Source organism: Cricetulus griseus, chromosome X (genome assembly GCF_003668045.3).
Source record: "Cricetulus griseus strain 17A/GY chromosome X, alternate assembly CriGri-PICRH-1.0, whole genome shotgun sequence".
Taxonomy (NCBI): domain Eukaryota; kingdom Metazoa; phylum Chordata; class Mammalia; order Rodentia; family Cricetidae; genus Cricetulus; species Cricetulus griseus.
In genome coordinates, this window is record NC_048604.1 from 35,452,873 (window position 1) to 35,475,415 (window position 22,543).

At 41.5% G+C, this 22,543-nt stretch overlaps 1 protein-coding gene across 2 annotated transcripts in view; it reads left to right on the forward strand.

Annotated features, from left to right (window-relative positions):
• Amot (angiomotin) overlaps positions 1-22,543 on the forward strand; it is a 58,916-nt gene that overhangs the window by 19,234 nt on the left and 17,139 nt on the right. For both annotated transcript variants that reach the window (XM_027433616.2, XM_027433617.2), the window contains 4 exons: positions 5,082-5,532; positions 9,512-9,656; positions 10,022-10,114; positions 14,745-14,890. In XM_027433616.2, the coding sequence (XP_027289417.1) occupies positions 5,082-5,532; positions 9,512-9,656; positions 10,022-10,114; positions 14,745-14,890 (835 nt within the window). The remainder of the gene's footprint in view (positions 1-5,081; positions 5,533-9,511; positions 9,657-10,021; positions 10,115-14,744; positions 14,891-22,543) is intronic.

Consider the following 22,543-nt stretch of genomic DNA (forward strand, 5'->3'; position numbering starts at 1 on the left):
CTGGCCTGTGGATGGGCCAATGTCTGATCTGTTGCCTTGTGGAAGAGTGTGTTGGCTAGGATGTGGAGATGAAGCCAAAGCCCCAGCTCAGCACATGGCCCGCCTTCCCAGGAAAGCTATTCTCAGAACTCATTCACCAGTATTGTTTGTGATCTGAAATGACTTCCACAGTGTTTGAAGCTAGATGGAAAAACTCTTTGATCTGCCTAAATAAATAATGAGACAAAGAGGGTATTTTTCCTTCCCATACTGATTAAACAACCAGAGAAATTAAGCTGCATACATTTTATAGCAAGATATGTATCTTTTCTCCTTCCTTCTAAATTATCTGTGGATCTCGCTCTATTTATGTCCCTTGAAACAACAAAGCCCATGCTGACCTGCCTTTGTTTGTTTGTTTGTTTGTTTGTTTTTGTTTTTGGCCTGCTGGGCATCTAATCCAGGGCCTCCAGTATGCTAAGCAAGAGCCCTTCCACTGAGCTCCACCCCCAGCCCTTGAGCAGTGTTTTAACACACAGGTATGCTCTAACAGTTGTTTCTCTATGGGACAGGAACAGTGTGATTGAGATGCTGGACGAACAATAAAACTGCCGAAGGTAGTGGTGTTCCATGGGAAGTTTGGGTATACATCAGATAGACTCTGTCTCAGCATTTTGCATGCTCTGTGTGGGGGAGTGGCACCTATTGACAGATCCTTGGCAAAAGGAGGCAGTCTGACAGCTTTCCAGAAGTCCACTGCTTTTAAGTGCGGACACATTTTCCTCCTCCATTTCCTGTGTGGCTTGTGAATATCTTCCCAAGTAGCTGCAGCTCGCAGAAAAATTAAAAAAGGAAATCTAAGAGAAGAAAAATATATTGAAAGCCTACCTTCTTAATCCTGATCCCACAAATGAGATCAGGACAAAAAGTAAATTTTTTGAGCAAACTGCTTTTAAAAAGAAAACACCACCTTATTTGCCTTCAGAGATTCAATGAAATGCTGGAGATGGGCTGTTAAAATGAACAAAATGTTATAAACGATCCTTTGATTACTTCATCATCCCCATGCCCTCCTCCCTACTTAAAAAAAATAAATAAATAGCTTGAATGCTCAGAACTCCAGATGGGGAAATAAGGCCAAACCATGTGAAGAATTTTTAAATTTCTAAATCTTCATCTTTCTGAGTACCGAACCTTTTTTGCATCCTGGGTTTGTACACTGATCAAGTGCTTTTAAAAAATTAAATCATTTCTGTTTATATAGCAGCCACCCCCTTTCAATTGTTGAAATCATGCCCAGATCTGAGGTTTCTTGAAATGCTTGTTGAACAGAATCTCAGGGTGACCTAAATCTGTAGTTCAGAACAGAGCTACTTGTGCAATTGGAACGGTCCGGAATTATTCACAAGCTGCTCCACGATTCGCATTCACTGTCACAGAGCCTGGGAGAGGCACCATTTCAGTGGTGAGAAACTGGCTATAGGCTGTTGGTGGCACCTGCTCTGGAGAGAGAGAGAGAGACAGAGACAGAGACAGAGACAGAGACAGAGAGACAGAGAGGGGGTGCTTGTACTCACGTGGGTGGGTGTGCATGTGAAAGTGACTGAAGAGGATGAGGACCCTAGTCACGGAGGTAGCAGGGTGGAAAGGTTGGTTTGCTAGGGGTGTGTTTTTGTGTGTGTGTGTGCGTGCACGCGCGCTCGAGTACGCGTGCATGGGCTTTACTTTCCCTTTTTGTCTTCACAAGCTCTCTTTGAGAATATATCCTCTCTCTCAATGCAGCTTTGGGGAGGAGCCTAATTTTGGTAAGTGGTCTCCCGAATCGACAGCCAGGTCCCCTCTTCTGCAGAGCACTAGTAGCCCATGAGTCTTAGGAAGGAGCAGGGTGTTGGGGAGAAGGGACAGAGGGGCTGATCACATTGAACATGGGATCATGTGATTCTATTGTCTCCTGGTGGCTTGTTGTTCCCAGTTAGTTATGTCAGTGGGGAGTGTTTCCAGCTGCTGTGGGGTGGAAGGACCTGGAAGGACGGCTTTCGTGTCTGCCACTTTATTGCTGTCATTACTCTTTCTTTTATTATTTAATCTTCAGTGTGTTTTTGTTTCTCTGACATATGCCAGAGTTCTTCTCCACCTGTGTCTTCCCTGAGCCCCCTGTTCTCAGATGGAACCTTATTCCAGTGTTAGTGTCGCTCTGCCTTTTGATGGTGGGCAGATGTTGAAGCCCAGATGGAGTTCCTTTGCCTGGAGGGTTTCCCTACTTTTTCTACTACCCAAGCCTTTACTTGTTTGCAAATTTGCCAGTGAAGGACTGCCTTGGTTTTTTCCAATACTCTGCTTCCTTTTGTAGCCTGGGGAGTCAAGGGGCAGCTGCTTTGTTTTTGCTTATCTTCGTCCTGGGCTTATCTGACCCCAGAGACCTTCCGGAAAGTTTGCAGTATCCTTCCCTAGATCCCCGAGAAGCTGTGCACTGTCCAGGGCCTTGACAGGCCATTCACCCTTCAGGGAGGAGGGAGGCATATGCCTAAGTCTGTTTGAGAAAAAGGCCCCCTTTGCTTGATAAGTTCCCAGGGGAGCTGTGGAGAGGAAGCCCAGTTTGGAACTATGTGTTCAAGATTTCAGAGAGAATACCTCCCAGGCAGCGGGCTTTCCAAACCTGAGAACAAGGACAAAAGATAGTGCTGTGATCTTTTTCCTTAGGTTTTGAAAGTAAGGATTGGAGAATAGGAATTTTAAGATCCCCTTTTATCTCCAAGAGACATCCTCCCAAACCACAGGACATTCTAACTCTGGATTACGCATTAATTAAACAGCTCTTGGAAAGGGAGCACATAGTTGTTTCTACCTGCATAGAAGGTGAAGTTCTACAGAAAGGAAAATGGAACCCTTTCACCAAATAAGTTTATAAACCACTCCAGGATTTAGAACAACTAACTGACTGTTATGAGCTCTTGGGAAGAAAGGTTATGTAGGGCATCTAACTTTCCAGTTGTAGTCTTGAATAGTATGTCATTTCTTTTATGCCCAAGTAGTTTAAATGATTTGTTCACTATTTAGCAATTATTTCCAGTGGCAAGTGTATAAAATTAGCAGAATGTGTGTGTGCTAGAGGCATGTAGGACAGACCCCAGGGTATAAACAGGTTGGAATACTTTTGTGAGTATCAAGGTCATTGGATGTGTCCATTAGCAAATATTTGGAATGATTTGGTAGTTGCAAACAGCTTATACAGGGAGGAGCTCTTGGGATGCTGGTAGCTGGAGTGTGTGTGAGACAGAAATATGTTAAAGTCTCTGGATCATCAGTGAAAAGTTAATTGCTTCTGGTCATTTGTCCAACTTCAACCAATAATTTTATGGAAATTAGCAGAGATTAGCAGGGTATTCGAATGGGAAGATACTAACAAGGTCAACATATTTCACTGGTAGATAAGAAACTATAGTTCTTATTGAGCCAAAACATGCGAAGGTTCCAGTATTTTTGCAATTCATGTGCAGCCTTGGCTGTCTTGGAACTCACTATGTAGACCAGGCTTCTCTTGAACTCACAGAGATCTGCTTGCCTCTGCTTCATGAGTGCTAGGACTGAAGGTGCGCGCCATCATGTCCAGTAAGATAAACTTTTTAAGAAAAATTTATATGTGTGAGTGATTTGCTTGCATGTATGTCTGTGTTCTCTATGCATGACTGATGCCCACCTGAAGACAGCATTAGATCTCCTGGAATATGCTCTTGTGTGGGTTCTGGGAATCAAACCTGGGTCCTCTGAAAGAGCAGCCAGTGCTCCTAACCACTGAGCCATCTCTTCAGCTTCTATACTAAGTAATTTAAATAAGGTTGTACAGAGCCAGTAAGTAGTAACAAAAATTAACAAAGTCTCTTTGTTGGGATCTAAATCATGTTCTTAGCTTTCTGTCTTGTCTGAATCGAGAGCTTCAAGAACATATAAAGTTCAGCCAGGGCCAGGAAATGATAAATACTCTTTGCCTTCAGTATACACAGACATATATGTTTCCTGTTAGTGGCAATGGTGGGAAATAACACATCCATATACTTTGATTGTTTTAGTTAATAGTTATGCCCAAATCATTTGTATTTGGGCATTAATATTTTGTGTCTAGTAAGTAACTAGGTAACAAAAAATCAGAAAGCCATGTTAAACAAAGTACCAAAGTTTTCATTCTGAAACAAGAAAACAAAGTTTTCTTTCTATAAGCAAGAGGTTGGGGAATTGTACAGCACTGCTTAGAAATTAATGCAGCCAGAAGGTGGGCATGGGATACTAATTTATCTCCCCAAATTTCTCTGTTTCTCCTTCTCTTGGTTTCGTTCAGGATGGGACACACAGCCTTATGTATCCAGGCTTGTGTTTCAGCCCTGTGCGCATCCCAAGTCCTCAGCACGTCTCTTTCCTTCTCTGGGTTTTAACTTCACCATGTCCAAGAAAAAATCATTCCGTTCAATCCTTTCTAACTCCTAAATTTTGTGATTCAGTGTATTATAAATAGTATACTAGTGTTGCCTGTATCTTCTCCCCCCCCATATTGCTTCTTAATGTGTATTATTAAATTGATAACTGGAATGGGCAATAATTACTTGGTGTCTTAAATCTAATAAATGTCTTTGTATCTTTGAGTAATTCTTGAGGGCATAAATTCTCAAAGGTAGTCACACAAAGTAAGATGAAAGGCAACTGGATGTCTGTTTTCGGTAACCAAGCAAACACATTTTCCAAACTGAAGTCTTTGCATACGTAGAGTTTTTTACAGACAGGTTCAGTTTTCAGTCATGCCATGAGCATTACTTTGTACAAGAGGAATTTTAAACGACTGAGCAATGAAGGTGGAGATAGCCATCTTAAGGTTTTCATACTTACCTCAGAGGTTATCTGGTTTCATCTCCAAGGGGATCATAGCTAGTGAGCAGTAGTAGCTGTTGGACAGAGTCACAAAATGTCTCGGTAAGAATGAACTCTAGAGTTCTTTCATGGGGATCTAATTCTTCTTCCTTCTCACTTCTCTGAATTTGGGGGATATCTCCTTGTGTTATTTCATGTGCCTTGGGAGCAAACTTAACCAGAGCTTGCCTTCTGTGTTTTCTCAGGACAACACAGGACATCTCGCTGTCTTTGGCAGCAAGGAATTCTCAGCCTCACAGCCCGACATCTTCCTCTACATCTGGGAGTTCCTTGCTGCAGTCTCCACCATCTACCAGATTGTCTCCTGCTCAACACGCCTTGGTCTCAAACCAAGGTGACCATTCTACTCACCTGCCAAGGCAGCAGCAGCATTTTCTTCCTAATCAGAGTCACCAGGGGGACCACTATCGTCTCTCCCAGTCCACGTTGCCTCCTCCAACAGCACAGCAGCAGCCAGGAGAAGCCTACTCAGCTATGCCTCGGGCTCAGCAGTCTGCTTCTTATCAGCCCATGCCAGCTGATCCTTTTGCCATCGTCTCTAGAGCTCAGCAGATGGTTGAGATCCTCTCTGATGAGAATCGGAACTTGCGGCAGGAGTTGGATGCATGCTATGAGAAGGTGGCGAGACTACAGAAGGTACGGCTCCCCTTAAGGGTCAATAGAGACTTCTTTGAATCATTCTAGTGGGAGTTGTTAAATACCCGTTAAAAAATGTTTCATCTGTGTGTGCTTACTATCTCTTACGGGTAGATCTTTGACATTCTTTTTTTGATGTTGGTCAAACTTTAGAAAAAAAGCTTTATCTGCCTAAGATAACTGCCTTTTACTGTTTTTATTATCATACATTAATGATACAAAATAATGGATTTCATGATAAAATTTTCACACATGCATATCATGTACTTTCATCAGGGTCACTCTCACTTCCGTCTTTTGTCTCCCCCTTTCTTTAAGAGAAGTAACATGTTACATTTATACTAAAAGAAAAATACTACAGATGTTCCAAACTCTATAACTCTTAAGAAAACTTAGTTCATTGTCCTAGTCAAAAAGTCAGCAGATATACTTCTTAATAATGAGTATTAGTAGGTCTGTGCTCATGGAAAGCCCGCCAGCATTTAAACGCTTTTTGTCTTGTTTATATTTTCCCCATATGATTTTGAATCGAGAAAAAAATCCCACCAGCTGAGATTTTGTATGGTTCAGGAAGAGACTGACAGTGTTCTTCCTTGTGGTAGTTTTCTTCATAATTCTTTGACACTAGCCCTCTTCCCCACGTTTGCTTTGGTCTTTCTCCACAGATCCACTTCAACATCTGCTCCTTCTCTGGTGTGTGTGTGTCTGTGTGTGTGTGTGTGTGTCTGGGGGGGGGTGCACAAAAGGGATTTAGCACCACAGCTGGGTGACAGGTGACAGCCCTAGGCAGAGGAAATAGAAAAAGGAATGTGTGTCCCAAATTCCCATTCCTTCTTCTTCCCCTTACCCCCACTGTCTGCTGTAGCTGGGACTTTAGTTTTTGAGGGCCTCAAAGCCCAAATCTCAGTTCTTGCCTTAGTGGCTATTAGTAAATAGAATTATGCATTTGTTAGCTTCTTTGTAGCTTTTGGCCATGCAGAGTTCATGTGGCATGATCTCCTTGCAAACTGTTAAGGAAGTTCGAGGCTGAAGGCGGGGAGGGAAGGACAGTTGCCCTACTCTGTCCCTAAGACATAAGAGTGGAAATTTCAGGGGCCTGCATGAAGCTGAGAACTTGCCAACACCAGATCTTTTACCTAAAAGAGAAGAGGGCTAATTTTCCATAGTTAAGTGGTTTTTATATAGTGAAAAAAAAAATGCCCCCTTTCTCAATTTCCTCAAATCCAGTTGAAGGTTATGATGGATTGAGAGCTATTACTTTGTCTTGATTTTATGTTTTCTTGTCAGTTTGAAAATACCCCTTATTGCATTAATGGTGTACATGTACATGAATTTTGTGTATTGACTAGAAACCCTGTTTAGCTGATTAGACCTCCCCTAACTTTTAATTTGGGTTGGCCTGGCCTCATCTTTGACATAATCACTGGTTACTGAGCTCAGATCTTCTTTGTCAATGATCTCTGGTGACACTTGGAGCTGGGTTGGGTGACTAGTGCAGGGAGCAAAATCGGAATTTTGTTTATTGTTTGGTCCTTGTGCAGATGTATGTCAGAAAATGACAATTATGGCTTGCGCGTCTGCAGAAACAGTTCCAAGCCAATGCTGGGGTTCACAAAAGGTGACAGGAGGGGAGAAGAAAATGAAAGTAGATGGTAGAGCTAGAAAGAAGGAAGGTAGGAGGAAGGGGGAAGGGGGAAGGGGGAAGGGAAGGAAGGAGAAAAAGAAACAGAGGAAGAAAGGAGGACAGACAGAAAGAAAAAGAAAAAGGGAGAGACGAGAGAGAGAGAGAGAGAGAGAGAGAGAGAGAGAGAGTGAGAGAGAGAGAGAGAGAGAGAGCGGGAGAGCAAGCGAGCACTGGAGGCTCCTGAGGACAGAAAGTAGAATTAGCAAGCCCTAACTCCCAACCCACCCCACCCCCACCCCTGCCACTCTCCCTCTGTTTCACCTCTTCCATCACCCACACCGAGTCAGTGAATCTGCCTTTATTGGCCTTTCTGAGAAGGCCTTGTTGCATGGCTCTTTGCAAGAGGACAGTATCTCCACAAGGGAGAGGGGAAGGATTAGCAACACCAGATCCTTCCCAAGCAGGCTGTGCACTTGGAGAAAAGGGACTGTCGTCTAGGTGAGGCTTCTGGGCTGTAAGCAGGAAGCCTCCCTCACTTGCTCTTGGCTGACTCTTGCAGACCAACACCAAGCCTGCTCTTTCAAATGGAAATGTTTATTTTTCTCCTCTCCAGCACTTGAATTTCATGCAAAAGCCTCATCAGGCACAAGCCCTGCAGATCTTGTCTCTAAATGCCATTCACCAGTTTTCACCTTCTGTGCTGCTATCTGGGTGCCATCTGCAAGGAGAACAACACTCTCAAGTCTGCTCTTTTCAGTGCTGTAAGCCTCATTTGTTTGCAGGCAGTCCTGTCTCCAGCAGGATTTTGAAGATGGGGGCAGCTGGAATGGGAGTTGATTGTAACTGCGCTGTGTCTCCTCCCCCATCCTCCATTGGGCGCTTGTTTATTTCACCCCCTAACACACCCTGAGCTTTGTTCAAGAAGAGTGGCAAACTGAGAAGAAATGCAGGGTGGTTACAGGAGGAAGACTTAATTTGAAAATTGCTTAATAGGCCATGGGGTTTATTTGTCTTATACAAATTATATGCAAATAATCGCCGAGGTCATTACACGTGCACTGGAGCTGTACTGGTCACAGAAAACCTCTGGAGTCTGATTTCTTGTTTTCTTCCTGATTCTGGCTAATTCTGGACAGGAACCTTTGGCTTTCTTCTCCTTTTATCAGATTTGCAGAGAAGTGTCATAAAACAACACAAATCATGACTTTCAGTTAAAAAATCAGCACTAGTTTCCCACTGACTATAGTGCCTATGGGATAAAGTCCAAATGCCTGGCATTTAAAGCCATTTTATGGCCTGACTTCAGTTATCTTCGCAGCCATATCCCTCTAGCTTCCCTGTGGCTACCACACAGTGGCCAGCCAAATTAGACTCCTGGTCATTCTGGGAATGCATTTGCTTACTCAGAATAGAATACCCTTCCCCTCACCTCTGCCCATTGAAATCTAAATAAGCTTTCAGGATCTGACTTCAAATGCCATCTCTCCCTGAAATTATTTTCCTCCCCTCCCCCAACCAGGGAGAACTTCTATTTGCTCCCTGTTCCCTTACAGCTGTGTTTTGCTCTAAATTCTCTGACTTGAGTATATTGAAGGCAAGGATAACATGGGTGCTCTCATTCAGGTTTGGACACAGCACAGGTTAATCATGCCTTCTTAACTAGCTGGCTCTTGATTGAATACTTGTGAAAGTGAACTGAATTATACAGCACGAGGATGGCCATTTGGGTTTTTAGGCATTGAGTCTGCTGCTGATTTGTACTTGGGAAAGGCAATTTAACTGCTCTCTATGCTAACATGGGGCAAGATACATCACCTGGGCAGATGTCAGGACAAAATGAGAGAACCACACAGAAGTCCTTTGTGGGCTTCAAAATAAAGTTATTGCTATACAATATACAGCATTATTAATATTTCTGAAATTAGAAAATTGAGAAATGAAAATCATGTGATATCTATTTTATCTTACTGCCTTCCATGAAGGTAGAAATTACACTACACAACCAACTCCACCCCAACAAAAATACACACACACACAAACACACACACACACACACACACACACACACACACACACACACGGTTTGCTTTTGTCCTAAGGAAATCCCATGATGTAGTTGAATCATGTATTGAGCTCACAGTTGGTCTTGGAGAATCTTTCTTGAACCCAGTGCTTAACTGTGTTACACTTGCCTCCTGGATGATATATATATATATATAATATATATATATATATATATATATATATATATGCTCTGAAAAAAGATGCCACTGAAGTATTACTCTATGTATGGCTCTAAAGTGTCTTTCCCATTAAACTCCCAGAAGAAACACCATCTTTCTTTTTAATGTTAAGGTGGAGACAGAAATCCAGCGGGTCTCAGAGGCATATGAGAATTTGGTGAAGTCATCTTCCAAAAGAGAGGCTCTGGAGAAAGCCATGAGGAACAAGCTGGAGGGGGAGATTCGAAGGATGCATGACTTCAACAGAGATCTGAGAGGTAAGGGAAGAGTGGACTTGACTTTGTAGGGTTTTTTATTAAACAAACAGTTTGCTTGTTTTTTGAGACAAGGTCTCTCTACAGCGTTCAGGCTGGCCTAGGACTTATTGCATAGTCCATGCTGGCCTTGTACTCCAGAATTCCCATGTTTTACCTTCCCAAGTGTGTCCCTACATCTGGCTCTTGCTTTATTTAGTAGGTCTTGTAGTGTTTTGATATTCACTTTTGCAAACTCGGTCTGTGTCACCCATCCTGTTCATCAAAAATGGTGCTGACTTTTGCCAAAGGCCAGTATTTAGAAGACAAACAGCATGGGCTTAGAACTTTGTATGGAAGGACCTGTTCATTATCTTCCCATTCCACAGAGCGCCTAGAGACTGCCAACAAGCAGCTGGCTGAAAAGGAGTATGAAGGGTCAGAGGACACCAGGAAAACCATCTCTCAGCTCTTTGCCAAAAGTAAGTCTAGAAACTGCATACGCAGGTATGGATGTGAGGATGGGCAGTACAAGTCTGGAAATGTCACTTGTCTGGATGGAAGTAAAGTTTATGACGATGTTGCTTGCCTCTCTTTAGCGTTCTAGAACCAAATGAATGTCTTTTTTTCTGTTACTGCATGAAACACCAGGAAGGCTGCTGCCACAGACTCTAGTCACATCAAAGGACTGTTCTCTGTACTAAGTCAGCAAAGCCCATTGGGATCCCTGGATTGTCATGGCGAGCCGAAGGCACAACCTTAGGGCATATTGTCCTTAATAATAACGCTGAAGGGATTATTGTAGGTGATTCCATATACTGCCTCTGGTTGATGGGATGAACATGTGGGGCAATGATTAATGTTTGGAATCCCCAGCCTGTACCAGGGGTTCCCCTACTAAACACCTATTGCAGTATCCTATCATTTCACACTGACAGACTGTGACGATAACCAAACTGTGAGGATAACCAGAGGAGGAAGGGCCTCTGCTGTGACCTGAATTCATGGTTCGGCTTTCAGAGCATACAGGGCTGAGCAGGGCTGTGCTGTCCTCATAATAGTGTTTCCTTTGTCTGGAAATACTCCGAGGACTGTAACAATGAATTCATCCTCTTCTTTATCGGCCCCTAATGGACTCCACCCAGCTAGACAATGCCTAATTCTTTCCAATTGCTATAATAAAAGCAGCAATAAAAACTTCATAGTAGATTGAGTCCACTGGGAGAAGAAATTGGGTTGAGAACAGATGAACTGTCCTTGTTTCTCTGCAGATGCCTAAGGTCGGCTTTGCCCTACCCCAGCCTCCCTCAGTGCAGCTGCCATTGCAACCAATGCTTACTGGGGACTTGTCAGTCTCTTCCATTTTTGCTGGGCCTCCCAATGACCCTTTCATGTCATTCTGTGCCATTTCCAGTTAGCTTTTACAAGTCTGTTTGATCTTCATTTACAATATTCCCTTCCCTGCCTGGGTCGCTCCTGGCTTCCGAACAGTTTTTCTTCCTCTTTGCCCAGAGCCTGTCAGCCCTTTGTCAGTAGTCTAAGAGCCAGGAATGTTGTTTTTCTGGTGTCATCAGAACCTAGGGTAAATTGGGAAGTTGCTTTTGTGGTGTCACGGTTACCCTGGAAGCTCGTTCAGTGGCAGGAAGATGGTGGCAGCCTCCCAGAGTAAAAAAATATATGGATTCTTGCCCTGGATCTGCTAGTTTGTGCTCTCCATGAAGAAATGGTATTTTGGGTGCTCTCAGAGCTCTGCTGTGGGTCTATAAAACATAGTTCTTTACTAAAGCAAACTACATAACCAGCAGAGTGAAAGACCCTCAGAAATTCAAAAACTAGGTGGGGAAGAGAGCATGCCCTTTGTGCCCTTCATTTCTTTTGCATTTGGGCATCCTAAGGGCCCTGCAAGGTGGACTGTAGCAGGAAGAAAGAAAGCTCTCTTGAAAAGCCTTCCCTGGGGGTGTACTTCAGCAACCCCAGAGAGACAGAAGCAATTGAACCCAGAAGGCAGCTGGGTGTAGTAGAAAGGGCTTCAAATCAGTTGAGCGTTAAGTATGGAATCCACCCATCATTTTTCAGTTGGGGGAGCTCTTGCAAGTTAGTCATGCTTGCTTTCCAAATCCTGTTTTCTCATATGCAAAATAGAGACGTGAAGACTAATACCTCATATCCTTGTTCTGAGGATTAAGCTAGCACAATGCCTGATGTGTAGTGAGTGTTCAGTACATGTTCATTGCTTTTCAAGGCGCATCTATTCAGATCGATGCATATATGTCACAGTGGGAAATGAGGCCAAGCTGGCATCATGAAGATAAGGTCCAAATCGAAACTATTTATTTGAGTTTCTCGAATTTGAGGTTTGTCTTAGATAACAGGAGAAGTACCTGAAAAAAAAAAAAAAAAAAAAAAAGAGGAGACGTAACTGTATATGTAAAGGTCCCCTGTAGCTGTGCTTTAGTATCAAATTCAGAAACAAAGTTGTTCCTCTTAAAGGGGAGACTTGGCCTTGATAGTTTACAAACTAATATAAAAGAATCAGTTACATCCTAGTAAAAGACATATTTTGAAGCTATACGATTCTTTGCCATCATTGATCACGGTGATGGCGGTGATTTGCTTTAGTAAGTTTTGGTGATGCTTTCTCACTTCGTTGCGTTACGTTACCTTATTGGATCCTTAACAAACATGGATTAAAGAAAACAGCAATTTACCTGTGTTTTTATCTATAGAGTGTGTTTATCCTGGCTTAGAATGCCCATCTTTCTACGTATACAACTCTCTTGTCCTTGCATGCTGTCTTTTTCCTATTAAAACCTTCAGGATATTAATCAAAGGCATTTCAAAGTTATGGTCTGACCATTCCAATGTCCTTGACTTACGTGGGTCCGGTTTTGATGCAGCCTGTGTCTTTTACGAAACGGCATTTTGTCTTTTTAGTTTAAAAATAGTCCTGTTTTGATTATTGTTTAGGAGCAGGAGTTATGTAGTGGCTAAGAAAAACTGTGGTAGACAAGTCTTTGAATAATACTTGCCCCGTATTGTTCTGAGCATAATACTCCTTTCTGATGTGGCGTAAGGTGTATGGCAAGTGAAATGGTATCTAGCCCTAAGATTTGCTTTCAGTAAGTCTGTGCTTTTGGCCTGGAAACCTTACAAATGTGGCTCAGGCCACACCCATGTTTACTGCAGTGTGGTCAGAGGGGCCTAGAGTCACGTATTTCTTTTTCTCCAGCCTGGGACATGTTAAAATGGACATTATCATCCTTCCTCCAGACTGGCTATTATCCAAAATATTTCAGCAAGTTAGGTTCTGGTTAAACTGTTTCTCCTCAGGGCATGCCTTGTTGAGAGGAACAAAATGCTCTGGTAAATTTCACAACGCTTTCTTTCCCCTCCTGCTGCTGATAACCCAAGGAGATTTCTTTTCTGATCTCCTGGGAGAACCTGGATGAACACCTGGCTTCAAAACTTCCAGAAATGTGGGTGTTCCAGTATGAGTGCCTCTCCGGGGAATTAGCCCTCCAATTTGTACATACTGAGCCGCCAGCAATTCATCAATTATAGTTCAGGGATTTTGAACCAGCCTCAGCTCTCCATGGTCTTTGCCCATGGAATTCTAATTTGGTCGATTGTGATTCCTGTGTCTACCTGTCTCTTACTCTGAGAATAGACACTTACTTACTTGCCCTGTGAATTTCTGGGAGAGCTCTCTGCCGCTCTCTCTCCAGTCTTTTCTTTTTAATCCAGGTTCTTTAATCTCAGTTAAGATGGAGTCACAATTTCCTATTATTCTATTTTAGAAGAAACGAATTTATAACGTGGTTAGTAGTTGACCTAACTGCTTTTCATGTTGAAGTCAGGAAGGTCCAGGCAGGGCAGAAGTTAGAATCAAGGTCCTGTTTAAGTGGCCTTCCATAGATTTGAAGCTAAGAGATGTGGTATTTATTCAACCACCCTTGCGTGGCTGAGATAAATACCACTTCATTTTGCCATATCATCTCCTGGTACAGATTTTGGTTGTTCAATTTTATCTGAACAGAGATAAGGGATCGAATGCTCTTTGGATTCCATTTTCTCTATTTCCATGTCTCTTTCTCCTGTTCATTTCTAATATATTTTATTGATCATGGTTGACAGGTTTCTCCTTTTTGTATGTTACTCTGCTTCTGACTGTGATCAATAATAAATATACCAACTTTTTTAGTGGCTCTTCCATTCTAAAGACATAGATGGACAGAGATGGACATACTCACAAACACACATGCACAGATATGTGTCTACACATTATGCATATACTTACATACAGAAGTATACATACATACATGTATGTATGTATGTGTGCACATATATACAACATATGCTGTAAGCACACAGATACTTTATTACTGCAAAAGCTCTAAACATTTACTTAGGTGAAATGGATGCCTACAGTTCTGATTCTGAATTTTTCCTCATACTCTGCCCTGTTCTTTCCCACAATACCTCCATACCCAATCTGTCCTGCAGAAGAAAGGGTAGGAAGGAACATAAGATGGCTTCCAGTTTTACCTCATTCACTAAGAACTCAGGGCTTCTACGAGAAACAGATACTGAGCTAAAGTGAGTAAGGTTGGGCATGGTGTTGGATCAGGCTTTCCCTAGAAAGGACGTGTTGTCTGTCTTGATTTCAGCAAAGATTCTTGCATAAGAAGTAGGATTTGAGGTTGCATCTGTTTTATGAAGTATCATTTTTAGACTATTTGGTATATTATAATAAGGAAACTGTGGAAAACTGTGTTCAGCTTACTCTTTTGCCAACATACGAACATTTTGTAAAAGCAAAACTCAGGAAATGAGCTTACTCTGCTGTATGTGTATGCGTTTGTCTTTATGTTGTGCTTAATTCTTTTTTGTGACATTTTACATCTACTTATCCATTATTTCATATTTACCCAACAAGTTGGTGGTTGATCCAGTGGTAAAATCTACATGTTGTAAAGTTTAATTCTTTTAGTCATGTGCTAGAAGAGTGTCCACTGCAAGTAATATATATGACTTATTAGTTTTGCTCACGTAAGGCTTTGAGTCAGCTTCAGGAAAACAGTATTGCAATTTTGCTATTCCATGTCCTTGCAGATAAAGAAAGCCAGCGGGAGAAGGAGAAGCTGGAAGCAGAGCTGGCTACTGCTCGTTCTACCAATGAAGACCAAAGGCGACACATTGAAATCCGAGACCAGGCATTGAGCAATGCCCAGGCCAAGGTGGTGAAGCTGGAAGAAGAGGTAGGTGTCCTCAGGTCGCATATGAGCCTGAGAGTAACAAATATAGGGGACTCCTGGGCTTCTCATGCTTTGGAACATGAAGCTTATGAAATCTTCCAACAGAATGAGAGGGGCCATCTTTTGCTTCTGGTTACAACTGCTGAGACGAGTATGTTGACTTTGATTTCATTTTCCTTCTCTGCACATTTCTTTCTTTTGCTCCATACTATGAAATCATTACAGTCAAAGGAGATAATCTCCCATTCATTTAGTGAACTGTTGTTCCTGCCCTCTGTTCTCCCAAATACCCAGCCCTGTCTTAATCCTCTTCTTACCAGCTTTAAAGCCTTATTTTCCAAGAACTATAGGATGATTCCAGATATTTTAAAGCACTCCAATGACTTTGAAATTGGAATGGTCCTATTCTCTCCATACTTGATGGTGAAGTCAAGCCTGTCTCTTGTCTTAGGTCAGACATGCATCTTTGACAATTTGATTTGGAGATGGAAGCAGTCTTCAGATGTCTGGGACAAAATAAGACCCAGGGAGAGTTTACAGTTTATGTCAGGAGAATGCATTGGTAAAGACCTTTGTTGTGGCTTAGAGACTAGTTTGAAAGAATGTTATTATGTGGTGTGGCTGAATTTGTCAGCTCTTTGTGTGAGGGGCTGGAGCCATCCCTTGACAAATACAGGGGCTGCTGAACTATTAAAAGTATGATTTAAATATGTATTTGATTAGTCTCCATGTAGAAGTTGCTCTATTGCAACACTAAACTGTGTTTTGGTGAAAAAGAGGCATCTTTTGCAGCTGGACTGCCATTAATTAATTAATCCTGGATGTTGGTCGTGAATGTACTAGAGTAAGATTAAGTCATTTTTAAATGTTTTCAACATTTGGGAATGCGTATATTCTAACAAAGGTATGATGATGAAGTGTGAATTACTAAGAAATGAAAATATTCTTAAATTCTATTTTGAAATTTGAATTGTTTTAAAAGAAATAAGTTTCTTGGATCTCAAGAAGCCATTTGGGCTACATAGCAAGTTTAAGGCCAGCCTAAGTTACATACTAAAACCCTTTCTGAAAACAATAGTAATACGCCCTCCCCAACATCTTACAAGTTGAAAGCCTTATTAACCCAAATAAAAACTAAAATTTTAGTTTTAGCAACTAAATGACATTGTGGCAATTGATGTGAAATGTCTTCCCTTCCTCCACTAATTGCCTGCACCCTGTCCCTCACTAAGAATGGCCCTGGTTTCGGGAGATCTCCAGACTTAACAGACTTCCTCTGCTGTTGTTTTTGAGCATTAAAGACCTGTTGGAGTTAGGTCATGGATTCAGTTTACTGAGAGATAATACCATGTAATCCATGATATACTTCAGCCTGATTTGCCTGTGTGTTGCTTCAACTTGGAGAATATCAACATAATGTGTTACTTCTTCAGTTCTCTATCTTAGAATCATACTGTTACTTCATGGAGAATGACAAAGCCTTGAAGGTGAAGCCTCATCACACTATCCTAATGTGACTGATTCCTGGGGGTGGGGGGACTTGGTTATTCAGGGACAAAACAGCTCAATTTGGAATATTACAGTTTAACTAACTCTGTAACAGTTTGATATGAGGTCTTTAGTATTTTGTCTTCACAAAAATCAGTAGCTGTTTCTGTCTTATGAGTGCTTTTCATGATGGGTGTGGTGGCACATGCCTGTGATCCCAGCAGTTAGGGGGCAGAGGCAGATGGATTTTGATGAGTTCAATGCCAGCTTGGTCGACATAGTGAGTTCTAGAACAGACAGAGAGATACACAGACCCTGTCTCAACTGAAAGTGAGAAGAAGGGAGACAGAGATTGATTCATGAGTAGATAAGGTTTACTTATACTTGGTGGACATGGCTTAAGGAAGGCCATGTTTAAAAGAAGAGAGATACACTAAAAACCAGCCTGTGTCCTGTGTAAACACATTGTATGGCCCACATATAGCTTTATGGACATTCCTTATTGCTCAGAAATTTGTAGTTTGTCCAGGGAAACGTTCTCTTGCTTATTCTGCAAATACAGATTTACCAGAGCATTCTCAAAACAGGCCTATTTTGAGGAGAATATTTTCTTGGTTTTTTAAGTTCAGGGTCATTCAGGTAATTAGTTTTCATTGCATCAAGATGGTAGAGAAAATTATAAATGTATTGATTCAAGGACCCTTGGGGTTCTTTTATACCTTCATCTCTTGAAAGCCCACATGTAGGTACATTCCTTGACATTCATTTCATTTTTCTAACTCACTGTGCCTCCTGCCTGTACATCACTGCAGTCACCCTTATAAGCATTCCACAGAAGGGCCACCTCAGGCAAGAACTGTTTTCCTAAAGCCGTGACTTTCAATGTCTTACATGCTCAATTCAGATTCCTCTGTGAATCATGTTCTCATGCCATCTACAGAGCTATGTTGTTAGGGTGGGGGTGAATAGATCTGTTTCTCTGACAAGTCACTGTGATACAGACCATAAAATCAGTCTAGAGCCGGGTAGCAGACAGCCAGATGAAGTAAACAATGCGTTCCTGACCTCCTTTCTCTTATCTTTTGGGACACATGGGTCTTATTGAAGTTGACACTGATGAAACGTGTCAAAAGAGCTCTGTGTTCTAAAGAACTGCAATATTCTCACAGTCACAGGGATCTTCCCCATCCCCTCCAATTTAACCTCACTCTGGAGTTTCCATGGATGTCTGGCATGTCCTCTCCCAAGACTCAAGGCAGCCTGGGCTTCTGGCCGGCTGCTACATTAGGAGAATACAGAGTTAGAGCAGTGGCTTAGGTAATTGTTTCAGGGGTGGTGGGAAAAACAGACTTGGCAAAATCAGAATGGGAAGATGTTAAGGGTGAGCATAGTGAGCACAGTGTATAGGAATGTATAAAACAGCAGGTGAGAGGACTGGCGGAGAACGAACACTATTCAGATCGAGGAAGAAGGGGCTAAAACTCAACACTAGAGTGACTGGCAATGATTTAGACTTTTCACTCTTGTCTAGATATTCAGTGTAGTCCTCAAAGTCCTGTTGCCATGCCAGCCACTTCTCAAATGTACCTACACCTTGTTTTATTCCACTGCCACCAGCATTCTTCTTCAGGGCTGACATCTGTCATTCTTCCTATGTCCCTCACTACTAAATTTACTTGGCTTTTTGTTTTGTTTTGTTTTGTTTTGTTTTGTTTTGTTTTGTTCTGCTGTATCACCTCTCTACAAAGGAACACTCTAGATTCCTCCTTCCTAGCAGTAGAGGAAGATGTCTTATGTACAAACTTTAATTATACATGATGTTTAATACTCTGTAATAATTTTTAACCAGTTGGACTCTGTTGGTGAAGTTTTAGCTTATAAAATAGTTAAAATGTGTTATACATTTGGGTGTTCCGCTGATGAACTATCGATTTATTTGAAAGGCATTTCATCAAAGGATGAAGTTTCTCATGCCTGTGACAGTGCAGTTTCTTTGCAGTTGGGTGTTGGTTGTTTTTAATCCATCATGCTAAAGAACAAATTTTGCCCACAAACCAAATTGAGATGGGGGTCTCCTCGAAGTTTGCTTCTTTCACTCATTCCTTTATAACTATGGCTTTTTAAATTCTCCAGGTAGAAGCCTTGTAGGTTTCTTTACTCCCAAGACAGCAAGTTTCCAGAGGTGGTGTTTTCCTCTTTAAGTCTTTTAATATCTACCAGTGGACCGCAGACTTCTTGGCAAAGGACAGAGGCAGCTTGCTAATACCAGGCTAGTGTTACCAAATTGCTTCAGTGTGAACCCTGACTTAGAGCAGGGTCACCGGGTAAAACTAAATCTACTGAAAGCTCCCTGGGCAACATAAAAACACATTGTATGAAAGTGAAGAACAGAGAAAATATACTGTAGATAGGACATTTACAAAATACTACTTGTAGTCAATGGAAGGCAAGAGACAAATCAGATATAATAAAGGCACTGAACTGAGTTCTATATCAGCCTTAGTGTTCTTGAGAAGATGGGTGCCCATATATGTATGTCAGTGGTCAGTCAGCTAGCATTAATTATTTGTTCCCTCTACCTACATATCTGTATTTTCTGTCTTTGAAAATATTTACAGATAGCTGTTGATGTGGCTCAGGGGTAGAGCACTTGCCTGGCATGCACGTGGCCTGGCTTTGAACCCAAATAAGAAAAGAAAAAGAAAATGAGTAACAATAATAGACATATTTTCTATCCTCTGGGAACCTTGCAAATGTTACTAGAATCTTTCCATGGATGAGAATATTAAAGCACACACAGATTAGGCAGGACAGTTAGGGAGAAATCTAGGGAAAAGGCTAACACCATTAGCCCTGCTACTTGTCTCCCTGTAAAGAAATAGGAAAGTGATGGATTAAGAAACTTTCTTATGAAGGCCCGAGACAAGTGGTCAGCTTGAGGTGCTCTAAAACTAATTTTGTCTATAGCTATCTTTAAAAAAAATCAGTTTGAAAGACACCCACAGTTGTTGGAAGGAGGGACAAGATGCCATCACATGCTATTCATTTGTGGGGATCAGGTTTTCCTGAGTCAGAAGAGGTTATGGGATCTGCCAAATTCTTGGGAATGGGTTCAAATTCTTAACAGAAGTGCAGTGGCAAAGAGGACTGATTCAGCTCAGGGGGATTTGCCCTGTTCATTATCAGATTACTTTCCTGCTCTGCTTTCTCCTATTTCTTTCTTTCTTTCTTTTTTTTGGTTTTTCTAGACAGGGTTTCTCTGTGTAGCTTTGGAGCCTATCCTGGCACTTGCTCTGGAGACCAGGCTGGCCTCGAACTCACAGTGATCCACCTGCCTCTGCCTCCCGAGTGCTGGGATTAAAGGCGTGCGCCACCAACGACCGGCAGCTTTCTCCTATTTCTTATGATTTTTAGTGTGTGTGTGTGTGTGTGTGTGTGTGTGTGTGTGTGTGTGTGTGTGTGTGTGTAAGAGTGAGAGAGTCGTACAGTCGAGGTTGGTAGTGGATAAAATTCTCCTTTGTAAATTTGAATAGGAATGATTTGAAACCTTTATAGTGACTTGGCCAAGTAAATAAATAGTAGATAGGTAGCAAATAGATAGATCAAATATGAAGGCAAAGGGAAATAATGGGATAAGAGGGAAAGTAAGGGAAGGGAAGTGAAATATCTTCGACAAGGTTTGAGAACTCGTGTTTACTAAGAAAACTTAAAAAATGCAATGATTTCTTCTATTCACTGGATAACCAGGGGGATTAAGGTTGAAATGATTGATTTACTTGGCTTCTCTAGGAACTCATGGGTACAGAGCTTGATTAGAAACTCAGAATGACTAATCTGTGGTTTTCAAAACTCATTTTCCACATGAAGACCCGAGCCACTCTTGTGGATTGGAAACTCATCATTTCCTTGAACACTGAAGACATGAAAAAATAAATCATCTAGGATCCTATGAAAAGTGCACATTTTCTGTGATTCTCTCTCTCTCTAACACACACACACACACACACACACACACAGAGAGAGGGGGAGAGGGGGAGGGAGAGAGAGAGAGCATTTTCTTAGTCCTTTACCTCAATGGCTATGACTATATAATATTTTAGGACCCTATTTAAGATCTTATTTCTTTAGCACTCTTAGATATTACTCATTGTTAAATATGAAAGGAAACTCCTAGGTTTGTGAACTATGGGAGCTTAAAGATCTGTAGAAATCATCATAAATTATCTGTCTAGTTTAGTCTTTTTTTTTATTAAAACAATTGAGAGCATTGGAACCTGTCTGACTTGGTAATGGACTTTTTCCCCCAAAGAAGAAAAACAAAACAAAATGCTAAGGTTTTTTTTAAAATAGCAGATGCTCTTCAAACCCCTTCCCATGTTAGCTCCATCGATCCCTATAGAGGTATGCCACATTATTGTCATGTCCATGTTTTTAACTAATGAGTAATAAAGGCTCAGGGGAGAAGTAACTTCAGGTTTCATAGATCTTCAATGAGAATGCCCGCATAGGAACTCAGGCAGTGTGAGAACTTAGGACATTGGATGTTTACTGTCTATATGTTCTTTACATAAGAAAGGATCTGCAATATTTCCAATGGCCTTGAAATGTAAAATTGGTGGCCTACTGTTGCAATTAGTAGTCTCATATTTGAGGACCTTTGCAGCATAGGTTACTGGAAAGGAGATGCAGGGGGAATAATGGAGTTTACCAAGATGAAGGTAGAAGTGAAGAATAAGTTGAAGCACATGGGTTGTGGTACTCAGTGATGATCTACAGAATGTGGAGTATGTAACTCAGAAGATGGCTGAGTTTGTAAATTACATTCACAAAGCCCTGCATGGGCAGCATTCAAGAATTGTCACTTTCCATTGTGACATACCTAGAGCTTAAATGCTTCCCAGGTGCTTGTGGTGTTTGTGGATGAGCTATACTCATATATAATTTGTTAAAACTATATGCAAGTTTTTAACAAACACAGAAAACTTCTCCATCCCTTTCTGGGAGTGCTTTTCACGGGATACCTAGTTTTCCTTTTTTGAGAAAGGCAGGATGTTGAGAGATTGGCATGACACTGGGTTGCTTGACTTTTTCAGTTTTCAGAGCTTACATTGCTGTCCTTCACTAGCAAGGCAAGAGCTACACGCTGTCTATGTTTGATTGCCTTTAAGTATAACTGCTGCAAGCCTTCGTAATTATAGTTCCCATTCTCTACATTAACATGAAACTGCTCCCTTAGGGTTTTCAGAGTGATTCACAAATAAATGCATTCGGCTCTAAATAGCTCAAGAACATTATAGAACCCAAAGGTGAAGGATAAAGAATGATTCCTTCCCTCTCAGTATCGAATGCTTAGCAAATAGCAAGGTAGAGGCGTCCCAGCCCTAAATGTCTTGCTTGTCCTAGTCAGAAAAGACAGGCTTAAGCTTATTGAGAGACAGAATATGATGATCTGTTTGTTTATTATATACCCTAGGAAATGTCCTCAAGTAGCAAAACACCTAGATTTAAATCTTCCTCTGTTGGGTTACTGTGCTGGATTGAATGAGGCCTGTCTTGAAATGTCAACAAAACATTGAAAGAGTTTTGCCTTCTCATGGCCAAAAGAGTTGCCATAAGTCTGGAGGTAGGACAATGTAAGATAGGTTTCCTGCCACCTGGAGAAAGCTCAGTAATTCTAACTTGGATAGTGGAGGATTCCAAACAAATTTTGTTTCCCCTCCAGTAAATGGCCATGCTATTAAAATGGAAATACATTTTAACAACAGTTGGGTCCTGTTGGCCTTTTCAAAGCTCTGTGGACATTGTCAGTCCAATGAGCAATTTCTTCTATTAGAGCTGCCTACTGAAGTCACTCAGCTTAGGAATTACCCACAGTCAAATGCATGGGTTTATTTTTTTTAATACAGGTTAGCAACAATACTTTAACTCTTAATCTTAGTGGTGATGATAATCCTCAAAGGAAATGGTAATGGCAGGTGTAGACCACTTGGGAGGATTTCTATTTCAGATAGAGGATCCAAGTTGATCTACTGATGCTCTACAGGTATTGCGAAAAGCAGAGTCTATTCTTTTGTAAGCAAAATGGCAAGACTGTACCCCCATTTTCCCAATTTTCTTGAATGTTGGAGTATGAATATCTTATGTAAGGCTCTCCAAAAACTTACTAGC